Raw genomic sequence first — 25,750 nt, 5'->3', positions numbered from 1 at the left:
GAAGGTTAGGTTGGCCTATGGACTTTGTGTTTGGAAAAGGATCATGAAATTTCACTCAACCTTTCTAAACCATGTCAGCACACCACATTAGAAAGGGGCACAAAATTACTATTTTATCCTTAGGGGGCACAAAATGACTTAAGTTCCTCCTCTAACAGTAATAAACATATAGTTAGAGGGGAGCATTCTTGTATTTAGCCATTGGGGGCTCTATATTGAATATCTAACATAAATGTTTTGCATCTTATTATACTATTTCAATTTTACAATATATAAATATATATACTAAAACAAAGCAGTATAGGAATTTTCTCCCCATAAAAATCCACCTAAGATCTCTCTCTCTCTCTCAAACTAAATCATCTAGTTCTAATATCTCCCCCCCCCCAATAACCTAAATAATCTCCTCTCCTAAAATTTCTCCTAAACTACCTCCCCCACCTAAAATTTCCTCCCAAAACATCACAGTAAACCATCTAATTCTAACACCTCTTCCCCACCCTCTCTCTCTCTATACCTTGTTAATACATGCATTTAATTTTTCATCAATGTAGTAAAATATTAATTTTTAAGTCAAAACTTTTTTCAAAAAAAAAAAAAGTTTAAGATAAAACTTAAACATTGAATAAGATGAGTAAAAATATCTAAAATACTAATAAGAGAAAAAATAAATAAGACAATAAGACAAATAATTAAAAATATTATTATAATCATAGATAATATTTTCATGTTGCCATTATAATATTTAATAATGTTTGGGAAGTTTCTACCTTTTTACGATGGTGAAATGAAAGGCAGGGTGATGTGGCTAAAGGCTAAGCCCCGGACCCGACCTGCTTTTGCCTCCAGGTCGCAGGTCACCAATTCGATTGTTTGGGTCAGATGGGTTAAACCGTTCCAAAAGGTTTCTTGCGTGAAAATAGCAAGGCAAGGCGCCCATTGCACCTTGGGACGCGTAGATATCAAAAAGTTACCCAAAATAAAAAAAGATCACCTCAATAGGACATTGGAGTGTAAAGTTATGGCCTCCGAAAGTTTGCACATACATTAAGTGTGCAACTCGTAACCTAGCGAATGGGTTGAACGGGTCAACAATTGAATTGTCTAGGTCAGATGCTTTTTTACCAAGTTAACAGTTTTTTACCCAAGGGTGGGTTTCAACTGAGTTGGACACAAAAGCAAGGCCGGGTGACGGTTCGGAGCTTCAACCAGCTAGGTTAATGAGAAGTTGAAAACACTGGTATTGGTTTAGGTAAGTTTTCAGTTTGGTTGGTCGGTTCAAAAGATCTAAAATTAAAAATTAAATTTAAATTTAAAAAATTACAACGATATTATTAAAAGATTTAAATTGATAATATAAAATATTTTAGACTACAAAATATGAGAATTTTTCAATTTCCATATTAAAAAATTATATTTAAAATATAAAATATTAATATATATCTATGGTTGGTTCGATATGATTTTGGTCGGTTTACAAATGGCATAACCAAAATTAACCCGAGTTGGGTTGTGTTGGTCAGTTCAAGTTGGGTCGAGTTGGGTTGGGTTGGTTGGTTTGGTCGGTTTCACTGGTTTTATGGACAACCCTAACTAAAATTAATTATTGTTATTTTTTGTATTGCAAAAATTTATTAAAAATAGTATATGAAATATAAATAATTATTAATTATTTAAAAAGTTAAAATATAAAACAATTCTCTACTCTTATGTGTTTCTATCTTTTAGCTTTCTATTAACAAAGCCTGTGCAACGCATAGGTCCCTGCTAGTTTACATCGAAAATAGAAATTATAAATTGTAATCCAAGTCATTTGTGATTTATTGTCAACTCTTTTGTATATTTTTATTTTCAATTTTTTATTACACTATTTCATTCTATTATTTCATATATGAACAATTGTATACATTAAAGTTCATATGGAATAAAATTTTACCTTTTTTTTTCAATTTGTTTTCTATCTTGTTAAGTTATTTATTTACAAATTTTCTTTCTTTTTCTTTCAATTTTTCCTTCATAAAAAATGTGCCTACCCATGTGTTGTGCCCCCTCCCCGCTTTGGCACGAACCATGCAAGTGACACAACAAACAAGTACAACCAACACTCCACCTCTAGATGCATGTCCAAGACTGTATAATTTAAGAAACACATCCCAATTTCTCAATGTTTTTAAGTGACTCAAGGAAGAGTTGTTTGGTTCCCAACATTAGAAGACCTTTGCTGGATTGGGAGGTGCACGAGGCTTTTGGCCAGGCTTCAATTGGTGGAGTAAAGGTTGATAGAGGTGATTCAAGATGGTGGAAGGAATGCATAAATGGGTTGTTATTGTTCATGGGTAAGTCATACTATAAGTCCTTGCAAGGATGACAGCTTTAGACAGAATTTTGACTCAAGATCACTTAAAAATAAAAGGAATTCATATGACTAACAGATGCTATTGATACGGTGAAGCTGCAGAAGATGCCCTTCATCTTCTAGTTCTGTGTAGATTTTCTTCTTTTGTTTGGTGTTTTTCTTTCAAGATTTTTGGTTTAGTTTGTGGAATTTCTAGAAACATAAAGGATAACCTTGATTGTTGGCCAATTTTAGCCAGGTCCAAGAAGGTAAAAATTGTTTGGTCTTGTGTTCCTTTCACAGTTTGATAGGAGTTATGGAAGGAAAGAAATAGAAGGCGCTTCAAAGGCAAAGAAAAGTTTTCAGGGGTTTTTAGAGAGCCTTTTGGGGATGGTCTTTGGTCTTGCTTGGAATTGGGTGAAGTGAAACACCTTGATGTATCTTCTTCTTTTTTCTTTCCTTTGTCGCTCTATCTTTCCTTTTTCTGATTTTTCATCAACTTTGTACCGTTCCAGTTTTATTCTAATAAATTTTCTTTATTATTTATCTTCAAAAAAATCAACTTGGTACAAAACAAGTGGTCCTACATCATAACCAGTGTGAATTTCAAGAAACCTAAGTATGTCTTCACTCCCCACTAACCAACGCCACCAGGCTCCAACCTTATCTCTACTTAATGGAACTGTAGACCCCCTCCTTTTTTAGACATCCTAGACTGAGCTGAACATATTTACTAAGCACAACTCATTACCAAACCCAATAGCCATATCAATATTAGAGCTGAAGATAATCCCAAATGGTCTCAAAAGTGATTGCAACATTAGAAGGGTGTTTTCCATATGACTAGGAAAGCATGATAAGAGAACTTTTTATTCTCAGTCAAGAAGATGAATCAGATAGCATGATAAGAGAACTTTTTATTATGAGTTGGATAATGCTATAGAAATTTACATCTTCTTGGTTTATCCTTCCATGGGTTATATGATATTCACTTTAAGTGTTAAAGATGAAACTTCTTTTTTCGGTTGTCAGTTAAAAGCTATAACTATTTGTTTGGAGGGTTTCCACCAGGTGTGTCCTTTTTCTTTTCATTTGTCTTGTATATTATCTTGTCATGAGGGGAAAATAGAAAGCTTTTGAATTAGTAAATAAGAATGACAAAGCAGGGCAACCATTACCTTTTTCCTTTCGATGTTTGGACCTTTGAAGCCAATTTTTAACTGTAAAGATGTGCCTACCACTGAGTAGTGATTCCATTTCATAGAGTAAGCCAACACCATGCCTGTCAATTGAACACTAACAATATTCTTAAAAATGATTTTTTATTAATCATAGTTTCCAGAAAAATTGGTAACAAAAAAGCAAGGAAATCTCACAATGAATTAATGACATACCGAGATCGATAGTAGTCCATATAACTTGGAACCCCTTCATCCTCATTCTTGCACTTGTAGCATTTCATAGGTGAGTTTGCATCCAAGTCATCTAAGATATGAGTTATACAATATATATGCCCATTATGAGGAGTCAACACTAGAGAGTTCACAAGCATGCATCTGCAGAAAATACCATTTATTGTATGCATCCAATGGACATTACTCCTGCAGCGGCAATAATGCATTTGCTTGCCCCAATCATTTCCATCATAAATAACATATTCCCAATCAAAACATTTTGTGTTGTCACTGAATGGGAGTAGTATGTAGTCAACTATAGGAAGAATTTGCTTTTGAAAGGTTTCATCCATCACATCCTTCACTTTATCCATACTATGGTCAATAAGCACCCTCAATACAGTGATCTGGAACCTTCTAGCCATTAGAACCTATGAATAACATTCAATATCCAATAGGTGAAACAGCAACATGAATGGTACCATAGCATACCGTAGAAAGTCAAGACATTTTACCTGATCAGGACTAAGATGAATGGTACCATTGTACACCAAGTTCACAGTGACAAAACCCCAATCAACTTCCAAGTCAAAATAAAAATTTTCAAAATCAGCCCCCAAATTATGCCTTACAAGAAGGGCAATATCCCTAAAGGGAACATCATACTTGAAATTTTTCTTTAACCTAATCACGTAGCAATGGTACATCTCAATCACAGAACAAGATGGACAATGATTGACCAGTTCAGCTGGAAAATAATTGACTTGTTCATCATCATATGTTGTATTACCTGTACTTCAAACAATTAGTCACAAAACATAAACGGAAAATATGGAGTTTTACAATGTTCACAAAAAAAAAAAAAGTTAACAAATGAACACAGAATAAGGGAACAAACAAGAAAACAAAACCACTTGGAGCTACACTAAATTGGATATAAGCAATGCTTAAAATGGATGCAAAAGAAAGTTATAAGAGAAACCAGTATAGGAGCATTGGTTACATGTCATATAAACAGACAGTACATGAATGATGCATGTAAGAATTCCTCCCAAAATAAGAGATAATTCTATGCAAAATGGGCCAAGGAATATGGTTGTTGAATAAACCAATGAAAGAATTAGTTATTCTCAGTTTAATCTGTCATCACTTTTATGCAACATTGTCTTCCTTTATAAAACTCTTCTTCGGAAAAATAAGAAAGACAAGAAAGTATAGTATTCTCTGGTATAGAGCCGATTCAACCTCACACCATAATTCATTTACTTGATCATAGGATTAATGAAGGGTACAAAGACTACACAACTCTTCCATAACTTAGAAAATAGTTGACCCATATTTCTTGCTGCTAAAAGATACATATACCCCTCTACAACGTTTCTAATAGTATTTGTCATAGAACAACTCCCAACATGTTATATGATATTAATGCATCAGGAAAAAAAAAAAAACAGAACAGATACAATACTACTAACAAACAATTAAAAGTTGTTAATATTCCCAGATGGTTGTTATAGTAAACATTACAACTCTGATCAAAATTCTAGAGGACCAAAGGGGATCTAGTAAAATTCAAAAACCTTATTAGGTGCCGTTTGGCAACTCTTTTTAGAAAGATTTTCCATCAGCCCAGATGGCCAAAAGACATATTGAGCCTTTGGGGTCTTGTCTTCCAAGACAAAGACCGTTTGGTAAGCAGCTCAGTCTACCAGGCTTTTAAAAATGCATTTAGAGACCATATATCATGCAGAAAGACCAGAAAGCTTCATTTGAAGCTTCCCAAAATTTGGCGTTTTGGTCTTTTCGGGTCTTTCCATGCATGCATCTTCTCATCTTTCCATCTTTTGGATACCAAACAAAAAAGACTGATTTTCGGTCTTTCAAGCTTGTTAAAGCCCAGAAGACCGTACAGAAAGACTTGCCAAACGCTGCCTTGATTAACTGCCTCAACTTGTTTCATCTATTGTCCAAGCCAACAAAAAAGGGGCTTTTAAAACAATGATACCTCTAACCTGTTGTGAGTCATTGACTATTAAACAAATTCAACTAACCATTATCAAGCATGATTGGATTATGTGAATAACAATAAGCTTGCATGTGCATTAGAGGGCATGGGAAGCTTAGCTATCTCCTTAACTATGAGGTAGAGCTACAAATTACAGGCGTGAAAAATGAAAGGAAGATGCAAGAAAAACTCATGGTGATCTCGTGGTAAGTGAGTTCCATCCGACCACATTTGACTAGGAATTATTGGTAGGAATTGCAAAAGAAATTTGGGATAGTTTTTCTAAGACATTCACGTGCATGGAGTGTTGTTCATTCCTAGAAACTTAGATATGAAGTAAACAATCTCAAAATAGTGGGAGAAGTTTTTGTCTTTATACTTCTATACTTTAAAGTCTCTTTGGTAGGAGATTGACCATTCTGAGACAGTGTAATGTGAAATTGACATGGATTCTGCTACTTATAGAAAGTAAGTGGAGAGCAATTGAGATTTTGATTTCCTAAATGGGCTAAACCCAAAATATGACAATATAAACAATCATATCCTTACTAGTGAAGATGTTACTCTTTCTAAGGCCTACTCTTTAGTTCATACCAAAGAATATAGGAGATTGGAGGTGCTTCATATGCCAATTTGAAGCATACTTGTAGAACTAATTGGAAGCCTTGAGGAAGAACATTAAAAAGAAGTGAAATGGTAGTCTAGTATAAACATCAGGTAATAAACAATCCACTTCTATTGCATCTACACTCAATTTGCAAATTGCATGAGTAGAGGCGGACTGCTGCAGCAGGTACATAGTTTAGTTGGAGACTAGAATTACTGGAAAATCTGGTGCTCCAGCTCCTTCACCACCTACAACTAGAAACTTTAATAGTACGTCCAGGATTATTTATTCAAGAGAATAGATTAGAAAACCAGAGTTTCTACTTTATTTTATTCATATAAGTTGTGCTCTTGTAGGGATAAAGTGCCAATCACAGAAAAATCCCCAGCTATTATTTATAGGAAAGGACATTAGAGTGATTGATGGGTGACTTTTCCTCTATATCACATGTTCCTTGACCAAATAAAAATTTGTTATCCATTAGGAGTCTTAAAATATGTTAGTATTCGTACAAAAGTTTTAAATTGTCCCAAGACAATTTCCCTAACCATTGTGTATTTTAGGATCTGGTTTCTAAGAATATGACTGGAAGTCTCATGACGTTAATGGGAGATTTGCTTGTTGCATGTTTGGCTTATATTAATTTCATTCAAGTGATCATTGTGGTGGAAATAGTGAATTACAATTTGAGGACCCATAATTTAATAACAGATATGGCACAAAACAAAAGAGAATCACATAGTAGGATTCATGTAGTTGACCTCATATAGTTGGAACAAGGCTTAGTAGAGTTGAGTTGAAACGAAATGGGTTGATCAATGTTTAGTCTACAATGTGAGGGTTTCTAGTTGGCTAGCAGAAATTCCTATTGTCCAAGTAAGAAGAAGCAATTTTCCTTGTGATATTATGCACATTGATGTTAGGGGTGGCCATGAGCTGAGCTCTTCACGAGCTACTCGAGCTCGGCTCAGCTCATGAGGCTCGCAAGCTGAGCTCGAATATCTACATAATAATGATAATAATATTATTATTATTATAAAAAATAATATATATAATAAAAATATTATAGATATAATATTTTTATTTTTATATATAATAATAACTAATTATTATAATTCTTAATTTTTTAAATATCAAATAAAAAATATTTTTTATATATAATTTTTTATTTTTATAAAACATTTTTCTCAAGTCGAACTCGAGCCGAGTCAAGCCAAGCCGAGCTCGAGCTTACGAGCTTTTGACTCAAGCCGAGCTTGAGCTTCGTACTACCTTGGCGAGTCGAGCTCGAATAGCTAGTTATTTGGCTCAGCTTGGCTCGAATCCACCCCTATTGATGTATAAAGGCCGTGCCATATTCCTTTTACGGCTGGATGTTATTTTCTGCTAGTTGATGCAGTCTAAAGAGTGCTTTTATGATTTGTTATGAGTCAAAGGGGGGCTAGAAGAGCTAAGGGTGGACCATAAACGACATTGACAGTAGTAAGAAATGATTTAAGCACTAATAATTTAATAGTCAATATGGCTTTAAACAGAACGGATTGGCAAAAAAGGATTCATGTAGCCAACCCCATATAGTTGGGATAAAGCATGGATGATGATGAAATCTAAAGAGTACTGGAATTATCCACCCAAGTTCAATACTTGAGCTCCATAGGAGAATGTTATGATAGATTATGTTTAGCCATGTTCCTATATAGTTTTGGGGTGATGCAGTCTGTACTCATCTCATCAATGGGGTGCTATGTTGTGTTTTGGGATTTAAAGATCCTTTTCAACTATATCCTACTAATGTAATTTTTTTATTGTAAATGGTAACTTTCATTCAGTAGTTCATAAAATAATTACACATCAGACACTCCAAATGAGGAGTGTTTTCTCTTCTCTCTACTTTCTACTCTAATCTCCATTGCAGGTCTGATAACATCAGATGACTAAAGGTCCAATCTCTACAAGTTGGAAACTTTCTTTTCTTCTCCCCTTTCTCCTATCTTCTTTTTTTGTTTGTTGTTACTGATTATAGAGCCCTAGTTCAGAATGTTGTAGCCAAGGGATTATGTAACTAGGGTTTCTCTTTGGGAGTAGGGTCTAAGAGGAGGTGTCAGCCTAGTCTATGCCCTACTAGATTGTGGAGACTTCCAGTAGTCATTCAGCTACTAGACAGATCTAGAAGAAGGACTGAGTAGACAGTCCTAGTGTTGTACCGTAACCAAGTTGCTGGCATTGCCAATTGCTGTAGAAGACTTTTTTTTTCTTTTTTTTTTTTGAAGCTTCTGAGGGGTATAGGTGGTCTGAGAAAAGTGTTACAGCTGGGTTCTTGTTGTTGGTAGTATTCTCTTTCCTCCGGGCCTGTGTTTCAGCTGTGCTTAAGCTGAATATTGTGTCACAGCAGCAGTTGGTACGTTGGTAGAAGGAAAAAATGTCTTCAGTCTGAGGAGAAGTATCTTCTGAAAAACTGAGGTCGATCCTACAACACTGCTTCAGCCGATTTTCACTCCAACCAATGGAATTTGATGCAGCTGTGTGAACCACTTCTTCTCTGATGTTTTTCTTCAAAATCTCAGCAGAAAGATGATGGAGAATCAGCCGTCTCCAACGCTGGTTTGAGCTAGGGTTTTGGGAGCAAGGGAGAAGAGAAAGAGAAAAACAGAGAGTGTAGAGAAAGCATAGTTTGAACTCTCCCTCTAAACCCTAGTAATGGGCTTAGGACCATTTCCGTTAGTGATTCACATACAAAGGCGTTGCAAGGCTCTTTAGGTCTGAATTCTGTATGGTGCGGAACCCACAAAGGATTCACATAAGTCCATATGGGTACAGACCATGTCTAGAAAGAGAGGATATATTCATTGCACAAGGGCAGGGAACCCCTAAGCCAATTAAGTTGTGCTCGGTCTGGGCCTAAAACTTAAGTCTAAGTGATCCTTGGTTTCAGCCACCCTATGAAGTCCAAGGACAATGGACTGATATGAGATAAAGCCCATCAGGTTATAAGCCCTATAATGGTCTCTTGCCCATCAACTTTCAGCCCTAAATAATTAAAACACTGCTCACAAGGAAGGACCTCTTCCCTGATTGCAAATGCACTGTAGACACACAAGTGCAGCCACCTAATGAACATTTTCAGCATTGATTTCTTCTTGCCAACAGGGAGGAAAAAGATTATAAGAAGAATCTGAAGTGTACCCATTATAGGGGTGAGAGGCACACCAAGGAGACCTTATGGATTTTATATCCACAAAAAAGTCATACACCAAGTGGGAATATTGTCATGGGGAACAATGCAGAAAGTCAGAAGAACACATCCACAGTTGTTCCTTCTCCAATGAGGCAGACCACTAGTTTCTTCCTAGACTTAACAACCGATGAGGTAGAAATTCTTAATGGAGCTATGGCTCAGTTGAGGAACAATCCCTTTGCATCCTCCTCTCTTGCCAAGTCGACTACTACCTCTGCTCATAGTGTTATAGGCCCTATACTTTCAAACTCTTGGAATATTGATTCAGGAGCTACTGACCACATGACACATATGACCTCTTTATTTTTCTCCTATCATTTGATGTCCGACCAAGACAAGATGAGAGTAGCTAATGGTTCTCTCTCCAACATCTCTAGAAAGGGGGAAGTTAACATCAGCAAGGATCTCTCCCTTAAGTTTGTTCTTCATGTTCCTATTTTTGCTTCAAATTTGCTATCTATTTCTAAGCTTACAAAAAATTTAAATTGTAGCATTACTTTCTTTCCCTCACTGTGTTTTTCAGGATAGACTGACGAGGAAAGCAATTTGGAACGATCATGAGTCTGGAGGTCTCTTTTATTTTGATGAAGACATCAGTTCAGCCCTAGTCATCTACTTTCAGTAGTAAGGATAATGAAGAGTCAATAGCTAGGTTACATTTGTGGCATGTTAGGCTAGGTTATGTGTCTTCTTCTTTGATGAAAGAATTGTTTCCTGAGCTGTTTTAGTCTGTTTTGAGTTAGAGTTTAGTATGTAAAGTGTGTCAAATGTCAAAGCAATGTAGAACCATTTATCCAACTTCAAGTAATGAAATTAAAGCTCCTTTTGATTTAGATGCACATGGATCTATTTGTTAAAAGGCCATGCTGAAGTACCACGAATAACTATGACATTTTATAAAATGACTAAGACTAAGCTTGCCAAGAAGATTAAGCAATTTCGTTCAAACAATGCTGTTGAATATTTTGAAAGCTCTTTAAATATGTTTATGGAGGAAGCAGGTGTATTGCATCAATCATCTTGTGCTAGTACTCCCCAACAGAATAAGGTTGTTGAGCGTAAGAACAGACACAAGAGATAGGAGCTTTACTATTTCAAAACAAGGTTCCCAAGAATGCACAAAGGTCCTTTGCGCCTGTGGGGGACGATAATCGTGGTCTATCATCGTCCCCCTCGACCTCTTGTCGCTCTTCTCTCCCCCAAACAGGGATGGCATACAGAGTTATCCCCCTCTCTTTCTCAGGTAGCACGCGCCTCATCCGCGCAAGGAAAGAAACTCCAGTGGAGAACAGCTACTGAAGAGAACTCCATGACCCCTAAAAAGCCGAACCCTCGAAACAATAGGGACTCACAAGGGGACTCTGGATCAGCCGTCGAGCATAGGTAGCCTTCACTCAACAAAGGCCTGTAATTTCACAGACCTCGAAGTCTTTGGAACTGAGATCCTCTTTAGTGAAGAAGCTAGTACGGAAGATCAGGAAATACAGGAATCGGGGGATGCTGACTCTACTGCGGAAAGTGGGAATTCCACTGCAAACCAAACGGGTAACCACTTGAGGAACAGCTCCCCCCAGCTACACAAGTGGTTACTGAACCTGAACTCGAACCATCAGGGATTGTACTTGGAGGGATCGATGGAAACCAACATCAGGATCAGGGAGTTTCTCTCCCCCTTCCCCTCCCTCCAATTCTTTCTTCCTTCCCACTTTACTTTAAAAACTCTTTTGATTTTGATCTTTGTAGTAATCCTCGACCTTTGGTTTTTTGCAGTTCCAGCCATTGAAACTTCATTGGTGGCGGATAATGACCCTTGTGCAGTAGGAAAAGAAAATGGGGGAGGAGATAAAGACAGGGAGGGGGAAGTAACCCTAAATGTGACTCAAGAGAAGGAATCTGAGAAGGAAGAAAGGAAAAATGGAACTATTGTAGGCACAGAAGCAAAGGGGAAGGTACTTAGTGTGTTAGATGAGAAAGAAGATGACTGCAGAGAGCCACCCAAATTGCAAGGGAAGGAACAAGAAGAAGCTCGAGGAAAGTTCACCAAAGGGAAGGTCTATCTTAGAAAGGAGGTAGGAGATGACAAAAAAAGAAAAAGGAGAATGAATGAGGTGGAAAAGCTAGCATGTGGAGTATCCTATGAGAAGACAGTAAACAGGAAGAGGGAGAAAAAGAGAGGACACTAGGACTTGGAGTTAGGAAAGGGTCTAGACAAAGAGTGGAATGAAGATTCTTTGTTGGAATGTAAGAGGATTAGGGAGTGCAAAGAAAAGGAGAATCATTAGGAATGTGATAAAAACTGAGAGACCGATAATAGTGATGCTCCAGGAAACAAAACTTTCGGATTTGGATGGAAGATGGATAAAAAGTATCTAGAGCAGTAGGGGACTAAGTTGGTCTTTTGCCCCATCTTGGGGTGCCTCGGGTGGTATCCTTACAATTTGGAAGAACGAGGAAGTTGATTGTTAGGAGGAGTTGATAGGACAATACTCAGAATAAATTAAAGCCAAGAGGATGAGTGATGGAAGGGATTGGGTGTTGACTAATGTGTATGGTCCAAACTCGTATCGAGAGAGGGATACATTCTGGGGAGAGCTAGCTGCAGTTAAGGGCCTTTGGGAGGGCCCATGGTGTTTGGGAGGGGATTTCAATGTGATAAGGTACACAAACGAGACAAACAACCCCAATCAGTCCATAACAACAAGTATGAGACATTTCAACTCTTTCATTGAGTTCCTAGAACTAAGAGGACCTACCTTGTTACAAGCCTCTTTCACTTGGTCAAATCTTCAGGAAAGTCAAGTGTGCTCAAAGCTGGATAGGTTCCTTTTCTCCATTGATTGGGAGGAGTTGTGGGGAAACTTAACACTGAAGGTCCTTCCTATAGTAACCTCGGACCACTGCCCCCTAGGTCTCTACCAAGAAAACCTTATAGGAGGCCCTACACCCTTTAGATTTGAGAATATGTGGCTGGAACTTCCAAACTTCATTCAAAAGGTAAAAGATTGGTGGTCAGAAGGTGGAATAAGGGCCAGAGAGAAGATGGTGAGGTTCTCCAAGAGGTTGAAAAGATTGAAGGAAAAAGTCAAGGAGTAGAATAGAGAAGAATTTGGAAAACTCGAGGTCATAAAGGAGGAATTAGCTAGGAAAATAGAGGAATTGGACCAAAAGGAGGCCCATAAAGACTGCGGACCGGAGGATAGAGCTGAAAGATGGAATTTAAAAGTGCAACTAGAGGAGATCCTAAGGAAGGAAGAAATTTCTTGGAGACAAAAATCAAGGTGTAAATGGCTTCTGGAGGGGGACGGAAACACCAGATTTTTCCACCCCCTAGCAAACGGGAGAAGGAAAAACCAAATCTCCAATATGGAGGTGGAGGGAAGAGTAGTAAACTCAAAGGAGGAAATTGGAAGGTGCTTTGTGGATCATTTCAAGTCAATCCTTGCAGCCTCTATTGAAAGCAATTTGGACTTGGGAGAATTATAGTGGCATAGAGTGCCAAAATCCGAAGCAGCCCTATTAGAAAGAACCTTCAGTGTAGAGGAGGTCCATGAAGCAATTTTCTCGATGGATAGATCTAAAGCTCTGGGGTCGGATGGTTTTTCAATGGCTTCCTACCAAGATTGTTGGGAAATCTTGAAAGATGATTTAATGGATGTCTTTGCTGAGTTCTATAAAAAAGGTAAAGTCTCTCCAAGAGCAAATGCAACTTTTATTGCTCTAGTTCCAAAAAAGAAAGAGGCCAAAACCCCTAAGAATTATAGACCAATAAGTCTTGTGGGGTAGCATGTGTAAGATCATTGCTAAAGTTCTGGTTGGTCGATTGAAGACTGTCTTGCCCTTTGTTATCTCTCAAAACCAAGGAGCTTTTGTAGAAGGGAAACAAATAGTGAATCAAATCTTAGTGGCAAATGAATGTGTGGCAGCTAAGAAAAAACAAGGTGGCAAAGGTTTGATTTGTAAAGTGGACCTAGAAAAGGCTTATGATATGGTGGATTGGCCTTCCTATTGAATCTCATGGAAAAGATGGGTTTAGGTGAAAGATGGAGATTGTGGATCAAAGGATGTATTAGTTCAGCACATTTTTCTATCCTTTTAAATGGGGTAGCAAAGGATTTCTTCCCGGCAAAAAGAGGACTAAGACAGGGTGGTCCCTTATCCCCGTTCTTATTTACCTTTGTTGCTGAGGTTATGAGTAGACAAATCATCAAGGCTGACCAAGAAGAAGAGGAAGGCAAAGAAGAAGCCTCAGAAGAAAATTAGCAAGCCCAAAAGGCAAAGGAAGGACAAAGCATCTGATGCTTGTCATTTCTGCAAGCAAGCTGGCCACTGGAAGAGGAACTGTCCTCAGTACCTGGAGACCAAGAAACAAGGTAATTTCGAATCCTTTGTCATAGAAACCAATATGTTGGTAACTTCTGCTTCCTGGTGTATTGACTCCGGGGCTTCTACTCATGCATGTAATACATTGCAGGGGTTCAGGACAAGCAGAAGACTGAGTGACGGAGAAGTGATTCTTTACTTGGGGACTTCTACAAGTGTTGCAGCTACGGCCATAGGAACTGTAGAATTGTATTTTAGAGAATGAACAATTACATTAAAAGATTGTCTTTATGTACCCAATTTGAGAAGAAATTTGATTTCTGTTTCAAAACTGTGTGCGGATGGATATTCTGTTATCTTTAGTAATATGATTACTATCAAAAGAAATAACAAATTCCTCGCATACGGAGAACTTGAGAATGGTCTTTATGTTCTCCATCCTTCTCTGGAAACAAATATAACCGAAACTACGTCGGATAATAACCCCAAGAAGAGAAGCCGTGATACAGTTAATCCCACGTGCCTGTGGCATTACCGACTTGGCCACATCAACATAGATCGCATCACAAGGTTGGTAAAGGATAGTCCTTTGGATTTTCTAACTGTAGAAGATCTTCCAACCTGTGAACCTTGCCTTCAAGGTAAGATGACGAAACGGCCATTTAACGGTAAGCCTAAAAGATCGACAGGCACACTTGACCTTATACATACTAATGTATGTGGTTCCATAAATGTTAGGACACGTAACCAGCACGTTTATTTCATAACCTTTACCGATGATTACTCACGGTATGGTTACGTGTACCTAATGAGACATAAGTCTGAATATTTTGAAAAGTTCAAAGAATTCAGACATGAAGTCGAGAAACAATTAGGGAGAGAAATTAAGACCCTTCGATCAGATCGAGGTGGCGAGTATCTCTCTGACGAATTCAGGGACTACTTAAAGGACAATGGGATAGTATCACAACTAGCTCCTCCTGCTACACCACAGTTAAACGGTGTGTTAGAAAGAAGGAACCGGACTTTATTGGATATGGTCCGGTCACTTCTTGTACACTCAGAGCTACCCACATCATTTTGGGGTTACGCATTAGAGACTGCGATATACGTGCTGAACCGGATTCCTACCAAATCCGTTTTGAAGACTCCCTATGAGCTTTGGACTGGTAAGAAACCAAGTGTGAGACACTAGAAGATTTGGGGTTGTCCGACACATGTTAAAAGAACAAGTGCTGAAAAATTGGAATCCAAGACCAGTCGTTGCCTATTTGTAGGTTACCCAAAAGGCTCTATAGGGTATTTGTTCTATGACCCAGGAGAACAGAAGGTGTTCTGTAGTCGAAATGCCCATTTCTTGGAAGATGACTACATCCTGAACAATCATCGTCAAGAAGTTGTTCTTGATGAGGAGAGCTCAGTGGTAGTGGGAGATGTCCCACAAGCTCCAGTTATAAACCAACCTAAGAGATCTACCCGGGATTCCAGGCCTCCAGTTTGTTACGGCTATGACCAAGAAAGTTACTTGGTGGAAGCCACGACAAGTGAGGAGGATCCCGTGACTTATACAGAAGGTATGTTGGACATAGATTCCTTGAATGGGTAGATGCCATGAGAGCAAAGATGGACTCAATGGAGACCAATGGAGTCTGGACTCTAGTAGATCCACCCCCTGGGGTAAAAGCAATTGGATGCAAATGGATCTATAAGAGGAAGAAGGGCCCCGATGGTAAAGTTGAGACCTACAAGGCTCGTCTTGTGGCGAAAGGGTACACTCAGAAAGAAGGAACCGATTATGAGGAAACTTTTTCGCCCCTGGCCATGCTTAAATCCATTAGGATCCTGCTAGCTATAAAAGCATACCATAATTACGAGATTTAGCAAATGGATGTCAAAACTGCGTTCCTGAATGGAGATCTTACTGAAGACATCTATATGCAGCAATCGCAAGGTTTCATAGCTGCAGGTCAGGAACACATGGTATGTAAACTAAATCGATCCATATATGGACTTAAGCAAGATTCTAGGAGTTGGAACATCCGGTTTGACTCTACTGTCAAACTGTTTGACTTTGAGCAAAATCCGGATGAGCCCTGTGTTTGCAGGAAAACCAGTGGGGATAAGGTTACGTTCTTGGTTCAGTATGTAGATGACATTCGCCTCATTGGGAATGATGTAGGTATAATCATTCATGGAGAGTGGGAGACAAGAGAGAGAGAGAAAGAGAAGGAAAGGGATATACGATTGAGAGAAAAGAAAAAAAAATTGTCTCCGGTTGCCGCCAGTTCACTATTTATATTAACTTAATAAAAAAAGGATTGAAATTACAAGTATGCCCCTGGCGGCACACCCTAGAAACAAACTAATGAGAAAAAAGTTAAAATAACTAACTGACAATATCTTAAGAGGACAACCTACTAACAGCAACTACAAAGTAACAATTAAATAAGCCTTACAACACTCCCCCTCAAGTTGGGCTGAATATGTCTATCATGCCCAGCTTGTCACATAACTCATTGTGCCATGAGTATGGAAGCCCTTTTGTGAGGACATCAGCAAGTTGTTCCTTGGAGATGACATAAGGGATGCAAATTTCTCTTTTTTCCAATTTTTCCCTTATGAAGTGTTTGTCCACCTCAATGTGCTTGGTCCTCTCATGTAGGACAGGGTTGCTGGCGATGTTTATTGCTGCCTTGTTGTCACAGTAAAGAGATAGGATTATGAACAACTCCAAGCTCCCCTAAAAGATTCTTTAGCCAAAGGACTTCAACCACCCCATGTGCCATAGCTCTATATTCAGCTTCAGTGCTTCTTGCTACCACACTTTGTTTCTTGTTTTTCCAGGTCACTAGGTTTCCTCCCACAAATGTGCAATACCCACTTGTGGACTTTCTGTCATCCACAACACCTGCCCAATCAGCATCTGTAAAGACTTCCACCTTTAGGTGATTATGTTTACTGAATAGTAGACCTGTTCCGGGATATTTTTTCAAGTATCTAAGAACTCTCTTTGCTGCCTACATGTGTGGTTTCTTAGGAGAGTGCATGAATTGGCTTAGAACCCCAACTGAATAGGCAATGTCTGGACGGGTCATGGACAAATAAATCAGCTTTCCCACTAACCTTTGGAACTGTTTCACATCTTTCAGAGGTTCACCATCACAGTCACCCAACCTGTGGTCAACATCCATGGGAGTATCTACTGGCCTTGTACCTAATTTGCCTATGTCCTGTAATAGATCAAGGGTGTATTTCCTTTGAAAGATAAAGATACCCTTTTCTGAGCGGGCGACTTCAATCCCAAGGAAATACTTCAGGGGACCAAGATCTTTCACTTCAAATTTAGATGCAAGGAATTGTTTCAATTTTTGTATTTCTAAACTCCAACTTCCTGTAATGATGATATCATCCACATACACTATCAATACAACAACCTGTTCCTGACATCTCTTCATAAAGAGTGTATGATCAGACTGACTTTGTTTAAAGCCCATCTGCTGAACTGCCATGTGAAACTTACTGAACCAAGCTCTAGGAGATTATTTTAAGCCATAAAGAGACTTTCACAGCTTGCACACCTTATTTTCACTTCCCTTGGCATAGAATCCAGGGGGTTGAACCATGTATACTTCCTCCTCTAAGTCACCATTTAGAAAAGCATTCTTTATGTCCAGCTGATGCAATTCCTAATCAATATTAGCAACTAATGACAGGAGAACCCTAATTGAGTTCATCTTACCTACTGGAGCAAAAGTCTCATCATAGTCAACCCCGTACACTTGTGTGTAGCCTTTGGCTACTAATCTTGCTTTGTACCTTTCAACTGTTTTGTCTGCCTTGTGTTTAACCGTAAACACCCATTTACACCCCACGGGGTCTTTCCCCTTTAGAAGATCCACCAATTCCCAAGTTTGATTTTTGTGAAGAGCATTAATCTCCTCCTTCATGGCATCTGTCCATTCGGGGCATTTTAAGGCTTCTGCAACGTTTTTGGGAACAGGGATGCAATCAACTGCAAATACGAAGGCTCAGTATGAGGGGGAAATGTGATCATAGGAAACAAAATGGGTAATGGGGTGTTTGGTAGTGCATGACCTGACTCCCTTTCGTTGAGCAATAGGAATGTCAAGGTCATCCACAATAGGAGTAGGGGTATCAGTAGGTGCAACAGGGATTGGACTTACCTCCTGAGATCTAACAGTGTCGGTTGCTCAATATTTGGCTGCTCCACATCTCTATCACAATGCTGATCTCTACGGCGTGTACGTTGGAAGACACGAAAGGGAGCAAGGTCTGGAATAGAAGGAAGAGATACTTGGCGGACCTGAACCTGCTTCTCCTCTTCCACACTACTACTCTCCCCTTGAGGAGAAGTAGGGAAGAATGGCTCAGACTCAAAGAATGACACATCCATAGACACAAAAAACTTATGACTAACGGGATCAAAGAACCAATACCCTTTTTGAGAGGAGGGATACCTTAGAAAGATACAAGGAATGGACCGAGGGTCTAACTTACCTCGAGATAGAGACAAATCATGGACAAAGGCACGACAACCAAAGACCCTCATGGGAATGGAAAATAAAGGGGACTGAGGGTACAATAACTAATGAGGGGCCATGTAATTCAGCACTTTGGAGGGCATGCCATTAATGACATAAGCAGTTGCAAGTATAGCATCCACCCAAAACCTTTTTGGAACATTCATGTGTAACATCATCCCGCGAGCTACCTCAAGGAGGTGTCTGTTTTTTCTTTCTGCAACACCATTTTGTTGTGGTGTTCTGGCGCATGAGCTCCTATGAATAGATCCGTGGGAGGCAAAGAACTCATTGAGCTCACCATGGAAGTATTCTTTTGCATTGTCAGATTGGAAGATCTGTATTTCAACATGGAACTGCGTAAATATCATCCTCTGGAAGTCTTTCACAATCTTTGGAACTTCGTCTCAACTACACATAGGAAATACCCATGTATAGCGTGAGTAATCGTCGATCAATGTGATAAAGTACTTATATCCGCCCTCAGAGATTACATTAGTAGGCTCCCATACATCAGAATACACAACATGAAAAGGAACACTTGATCATTTATTACTTGAGTGAAAAGTTGTTCTACATTGTTTGCTCAACTGACACGTTTGACACTGGAACTCTGACACTGAACATGACTTAAATAGAACTGGAAACAAAGACTTTACTATTTCAAAAGAAACATGACCTAAACGACTATGCCACAAAAAAATTTGACTCTTATTTGATTGACTATGTGACTTTGAGGATGACACCGAGAGACCAGCTTTGTTGTCGAGAATGTAGAGACCATCCACTAGACTCCCTCTACCAATCGTCCTCCCAGAAGTTAGGTCCTAAAAAACACATGAGCCAGGAAAAGAGGCTACACTACAATTTAAAGAGCTTGTGATACTACTAATTGAAAGCAAATTTATAGGAAGTTGAGGGACATGCAATACACAATTCAGGTTAAGGCCATGGGGAAGAGATATTGATCCTTGGCCTACAATGGAGGAAAATGAGCCATCTGCAAATCTCACTCTATCCCTTCCTGACAAAAGGCTATAAGTCTGAAACAAGTTCAGCTTACCGGTCATGTGGTTGGAAGGCCCCTGAGTCAATGATCCAAGGGAACCCGTGAGAGTGACATGGAATGCAAAAGCCGTATTACCTGATGTAGATGCAAATGAAGTAGAGGGAGTACTAGTGACTGAGCTATCCATTTGTCGCAAAGCCCTACCATAAGATTCCAGGTGTTCTCTGAAGGAATTCATTATATCTTCCTTGGGGTCAGAATTATTAAGGCGGTCCCGAGTAGTACCGGCAACCTGAGTATCTTGGGCTGCCACATGTGCTGCATTCTGTGCTGTGTTCATCTTCTTCTGACCTTGACCTTTACCCTATTCTTGGCTCTTCACTGCCCATTTGGGTTTCCCACGGATGTCCCAACATGTGTCACGTGTATGCCGTGAACGCCGACAGTGGGTACAAAACAACTTGTCCTTATCATCAGTCTTCTTAGTGTCACTTTTCTTCCCCGTGGAGTTATTATTCATCGCAGCCAAAGCAACTTGTTGCTCCCCCTCAACTGTAACCATCACACTCTGCCTACTTTCTTCCGATTGAACAAGGGAGTATACCTCGTGAACCGATGGCAACTCTTTGCTTCCTAGGATCTGAACCCTCAAAGGTTCATAGGCAGGGTTTAGTCCCAACAAGAAGGCAAACACACGTTGCTGAGAGACCAGCTTCCTGTAGGCCTTAACATCATCATCATGTTTCCACTCTATAGCCTGATAATGATCCAACTCTTTCCATATGGAGGTAAGGGCTGAGTAATATGAAGACAAACTACGGTTTCCCTATTTACAGGTTGAAGATTCAGCTTGTAACTGGTAAATCTTGGCATAATGCCTTTGCTCAGAATAGATAGTTTTGGCTTGTTCCCAGATCTCACTAGCGGTGTCTGCCCACATAAAGTTCTTCTTCACATCAGGTTCCATGGCTGCAAGGAGCCAAGACATCACCATACTGTTTTCTTGGTCCCACCTATCATGTTCAGCTGTTTCACCCTTGGGTTCTTTCACCCTTCCATTTATGTAACCAGCTTTTCCACTTACCGTTACATAGAGTTTTACACTTTTAGCCCACTCCAGGTAGTTCAGACCATTTAAAGGGGTAATTGGCATGGGAAACATCATGTTTTCACCTCCCATACCAGCTGTGTTGTGGGTCGGTGTAACCCCCTGATGAAGTTGATTCATAATTTGCCATTGAAAACTACTGAAAACAATCAAAATCCCACACAACTACACAACAACGACAAGCAGAATACCAACCCTCAAGAAATTTACTTCTGGGATGTGAGGAAGAAAACAAGAAACTGTTGAAATCAACTTTGTGATGGTTCAGTCATTAAACCATCTCGGTAATCAGTCCAACACAGCCAAGGCAGACGTTACTATCAGTCCGACTACAGCCCATACAGTCTAACAATCCAGCATCCAAACGAATGTATAGAACCAGGGAATAAGGCCTTCACACCATTGGCCAAAAAAAAAGACAAAAACAAGAACACACCTGTCCAACACCTGTACGAAGGTGCCAACCAGAAATCGACTTCACAGCATCGAACAGAGAAGAAAGGGAGTCTCTATCAGCATCGCCCTTCTTCAACTAGGGTTTCCTTGATATTACGACCAAGGAAGAACCCACAGGAGGTGTTGCCAGTAATCTGCTAGGGTTTCTCTATCTTCCACGTCCAAGAATTTAAAGAAGGAAAAAAAAGCGAAGCAGGTTCAAAACAGGAGGGACCGAAACTCTTTTACAGCCCAAAAACTTGCTCTGATACCATGTAATCATTCATGGAGAGTGGGAGACAAGAGAGAGAGAGAGAGAAAGAGAAGGAAAGGGAGATACGATTGAGAGAAAAGAAAAAAGTTGTCTCTAGTTGCCGCCAGTTCACTATTTATATTAACTAAATAAAAAATGATAGAAATTACAAGTATGCCCCTAGCGGCACACCCTAGAAACAAACTAATAAGAAAAAAGGAAAAATAACTAACTGATAGTATCTTAAGAGGACAACCTACTAACAGCAACTATAAAGTAACAATTAAATAAGACTTACAACAAATGTTGAATACGGTGAAAGTGTGGCTTTCACAACAATTCTCCATGAAAGATCTTGGAGAAGCCTCATACATTTTGGGTCTTCGACTCTATAGAAATAGATTGAAGAGGATAATAGGATTATTCCAATCTGCTTACATTGACAAAATAGTCAAGAGATACAGCATGGAGAACTTCAAGAAAGGAAACATTCCTTTCAGGCATAGTGTCACTCTCTCCAAGGGTATGTCTCCCAAGATTCCCAAAGAGATTGAGGGCATGAAAGAGGTTCCCTATGCCTCAGCCGTAGGGAGCATCATGTATGCCATGCTGTGTACTCATCTTGACATTTCTCAGGTAGTGAGTGTAGTAAGCAGGTACCAATCTAACCCAAGGCAGGAGCATTAGACCGCTGTGAAAAAAATATTAAAATACCTTCGAAGGACAAAAGAGTTTTGTCTGGTATTCGATGGTAGTTCACTACAGATCCAGAGGTATACTAATGCCGATTTCCAGTTAGATCCAGATGATAGAAAGTCTACATCTGGTTATATATTCACGATAGGATCGTGTGTTGTTTGCTGGAAAAGCAACAAACAGGGGTCCACGGCGGATTCCACAACCGAAGCCGAATACATTGCCGCAAGTGAATATGCCAAAGAAGCCATATGGATGAAGAAGTTCATTCAGGAATTGGGAGTAGTTCCATCTAACACATCACCCATTCCATTGTTGTGTGACAACACTGGAGCCATTGCTCAGGCTAAGGAGCCACGAGCCCACTCGAAGTCGAAGCACATCGAGTGGAAGTACCATGTACTGCGGGAGATAGTTGGAAGAGGGGACGTCCTGATTCAGAAGGTAGCATCAACGAAAAATGTAGCAGACCCATTGACTAAGCCCAAGGTGTAAATGTTGGGCCCATTAAGAGCCCATGGTGATGGACTTAGGGGTTCACTGTCTCCCTCCTACAGTGAATTCGGCCAGGCCTTGTGACAGAGGCTAGGCTGAACCCATGTGGTTGATGTGTAGATCAATGTTTGGGTCCCACGCCATACAAGGATAGCCAACTGGGCAATAGATTAAGAGGGCTAGTGAGCACATAGACTTAATGGGCCTAAAGCCCAATTCAAACTGACTTAATAAGAATAATTAAAAGGGGCGGTTATGGGATTTAGATCAGCAGATAGGATAAGGGATTATCCCTATCCACTCAAAGAGTCCAGATCCAAATAAAGATTTGGATCAGGAAACTCCTAATTAGATTAGCAAGGTTGATCTTTATCTACAGATAAGATAAGGGATTATCCTTATCTCTTAAAGAGAGTCTAGATCCAAATATAAGATTTGGATTAGGAAACTCCTAATGGGATTAGGAAAACCACTCTTTAAAGCTATAAATAGAAGAGCAGGGCGAACCTCCAGATCATCTAACACTGCTGAATTACAGAGAGAGACAACACAGTTTGACTGCACTGTCTTCTGCTGTTATTCTTGAAGCGATGAGAGATCCATCGTATGGACGCCCAGATCTTGCGGAATAAGGGGGGCGAATTTCAAAAATTTTTCTCTTCCTTCAACTGGGAATCGCATTCCCTATTTTAGAAAAACATATTTTTCAAGGATCAATCTTGAACTATGAACCAAACCAGATCTGAACCAAAAGGAGTAGGAGGGAGGATGTACCTGATACGGAGAAACAGTATCTCCCAATGGAGGTGTTCACGCCCAAAGAAGGATCCAAAATCTGCTCCCACTGAAGATGGCGTAGTGCAGGATGGAACAGAATCAGCAATGTTCTTCCAAAAGAACTTGACCCTTCGCAAGAATCAACTGGATGGCTTGTGAGTACAGCTCCAATCAATCTTTTCCCAAAAGATTGGTATCAAGATCAGATCTTGATTTCTCCCAAGAACTGGAGATCGAACTGAAGGTAATGGCGGCGGCAGTAAGGAGGCAGCAAGAGAGTATTCGCGGGGTGCAGAATTCTCTCTTCTTGTGATTTCAGCACTCAAAGAGGATTTTTTATTATGTCTCTTCTAAAAGTTGTCGCCCCCTCCTTCTTTGTTAACCTAAAAGATCAGCACCTAATCCAATTAGGAGTTGCTTATCCAAATCATATTTGGATCAGCCCTATCTTTAGGTGACAAGGATAAACCCTTATCTTATTTGCAGATTAGATTAGCTTTCTCCTAATCTTATTAGGAGGTTTCTAGATCTGAATCACATTCAGATCTGGACTCTCTGAGTGGATAGGGTCAAGACCCTATCCTATCTGCTAATCCATCTCAGAATTCGCCCCATGATTAACTAATCAAATAGCCCAGTTCGAAATGGGCTTTAGGCCCATTAAGCTTATATACTCACTTAACCTTCCTAACTACTGCCCAGTTGGGCTTCCTTGTATGGCGTGGGACCAAAACATTGATCTACACATCAGCCACATGGGTTCAGCCCAGCCTTTGTTACAAGGCCTAGCCGAATACACTGTTATGGACAGTGCACCCCCTGAAACCCATCTTATGGGATCTAAGGGCCCAACACTTACCCTAAGTGGTCCCTGGGCCAAGCCACCTTGTAACACCCAGGAACTGTGGGCAGATGCAAGATTAGCCGGTCAGGTATTATCCTCAATGGTCTTACACTTAACCTCTCAGCCCATAATGATCATACACTGCCCGACAAGAGAGGACATCTCCCTCGGCTGCAAGGAACAGTGTTGCACTCTCTACTTATATGGATCCCGGGAATTAAAACCTTCTTGCAAACATTTTAGAAACCATAATATATATACTTTTATATCTCATATAAAATATACTTTGCAAAACAAATCTCAATGGTTGAAATCGGCTGCCGACAGTCTTAGTTTCCATCAGTGAGAGTGCATCCCCGATCATTACCTTTGTCCGACAAAGGGGCTGATCCTGTCACTATGATCACCCACTCAGATGATTTCTCAGGCTGTCCCAACATACCCAGGTTTTGACCCCCGCTAAGGATCTCACTGATTGGTACATCAAAGATAGCCCAATCCGACACCCAGTGCAGTATCATAATCGAGTCTAGGGGTCGGGTGTAACTTTCCAGTTTTGCCCATCAATCTCCAAAGTCCAGGGCAATACTGGAAATGTGGTCCAGTTCAAAGATTCAATTAATCCTACATTGTATATGCCTAGGGTCTCACCCTGGCAGCTGAGATAGGCCACCCCAACCGACTTGGTGGCACCACAGTGTCAACCTTATTAGAATAGGTCTCCCCAGACCGACCCACTGGTTGTGAACATTCTAAACTAACACGAGTCTCATTAAGTGTCCAGTTTAAGGGTATTACACAGAAACATACCAAGGGAACATGAATCAAATATGCACTTTTATTCATTTACAATAAACTCATAAAGTACATCATTCTGATTGAAGCTAAGGACATACAAAACTGTCTAACAATTCTTTCCTGCTCTTGCCGCCCTACCCAGTTCGATCTCCACCAGTGGGAGTGATCAAGAACACGTCTTGATATTGCCCTTTGCTAGGAAAGGCAATCTGAAGTCGTGCTCACCAGCCCTCCATCATATTCTTGTTGAAGAATTCGGTTCTTGCTGAAGAACCGTCCTGCTGATTCTGCTTCACCTCACACCGTGTCATCTTCGGTGGAAGCAGTCTTTGGTCTTCTCCTTGGGCGTGAACACCTTCGTTGGGGGTTTATTGTTACTCCGTATCAGGTATATCCCTCTACTCCCTTTTGGTTTCAGATCTGGTCCGGTTTGGTTTCAAGATTGATCCTTGAAAATGCAGTTTTCTAAAATAGGAAATGCGATTCCCACATGGGAAAGAGAGAAATTTTTGAAATTTTGCCTAACCTTCCTGCAAGGTTCGGCCAATCATATGATGGATATCTCATCCCTTCACAACCATCAAAACTTATCTCTTCAAAGTCCCATTCACCCTGTATTTAGATATTTATCATTTGTACCTGTTGGTGTGAAAATTTTAAGAAATTCTCATGCAACATAATTCACTCAATCAAGTGATTGAGTTTTTATTATTTTGGGTAAGGCCCATTCAAGGAACCATACGGATTGTTCCCCTTAATTACATCTCCACAAGAAAGTAGAGAACACCTTTTTATTCCGACTTGAAGGAATGAATGCATAGAACAAAAGAAAAGAACAATAGGGCACTTAAAAACAACTTTTCATTTGCGTTTCTTTTACATCAAGTGTACAAGAATG

At 39.7% G+C, this 25,750-nt stretch overlaps 1 protein-coding gene across 10 annotated transcripts in view; it reads right to left on the bottom strand.

The window, feature by feature from the left end:
• Nucleotides 1–25,750, bottom strand: part of DCL2 (dicer-like 2) — a 110,643-nt gene that overhangs the window by 37,727 nt on the left and 47,166 nt on the right. For all 10 annotated transcript variants that reach the window (XM_088886607.1, XM_088886608.1, XM_088886606.1 and 7 more), the window contains 3 exons: nt 4,245–4,519; nt 3,730–4,160; nt 3,514–3,617 (listed from right to left, as the gene is read on the bottom strand). In XM_088886607.1, coding sequence (XP_088742733.1) covers nt 3,514–3,617; nt 3,730–4,160; nt 4,245–4,519 — 810 coding nt within the window. The remainder of the gene's footprint in view (nt 1–3,513; nt 3,618–3,729; nt 4,161–4,244; nt 4,520–25,750) is intronic.

This window comes from Nelumbo nucifera, chromosome 4 (genome assembly GCF_055504915.1).
Source record: "Nelumbo nucifera cultivar China Antique chromosome 4, China Antique-T2T, whole genome shotgun sequence".
In the NCBI taxonomy this organism is placed as follows: Eukaryota; Viridiplantae; Streptophyta; class Magnoliopsida; order Proteales; family Nelumbonaceae; genus Nelumbo; species Nelumbo nucifera.
Note: the sequence above shows the minus strand (reverse complement) of the source record. Positions and strands in the feature narration are given on the sequence as shown.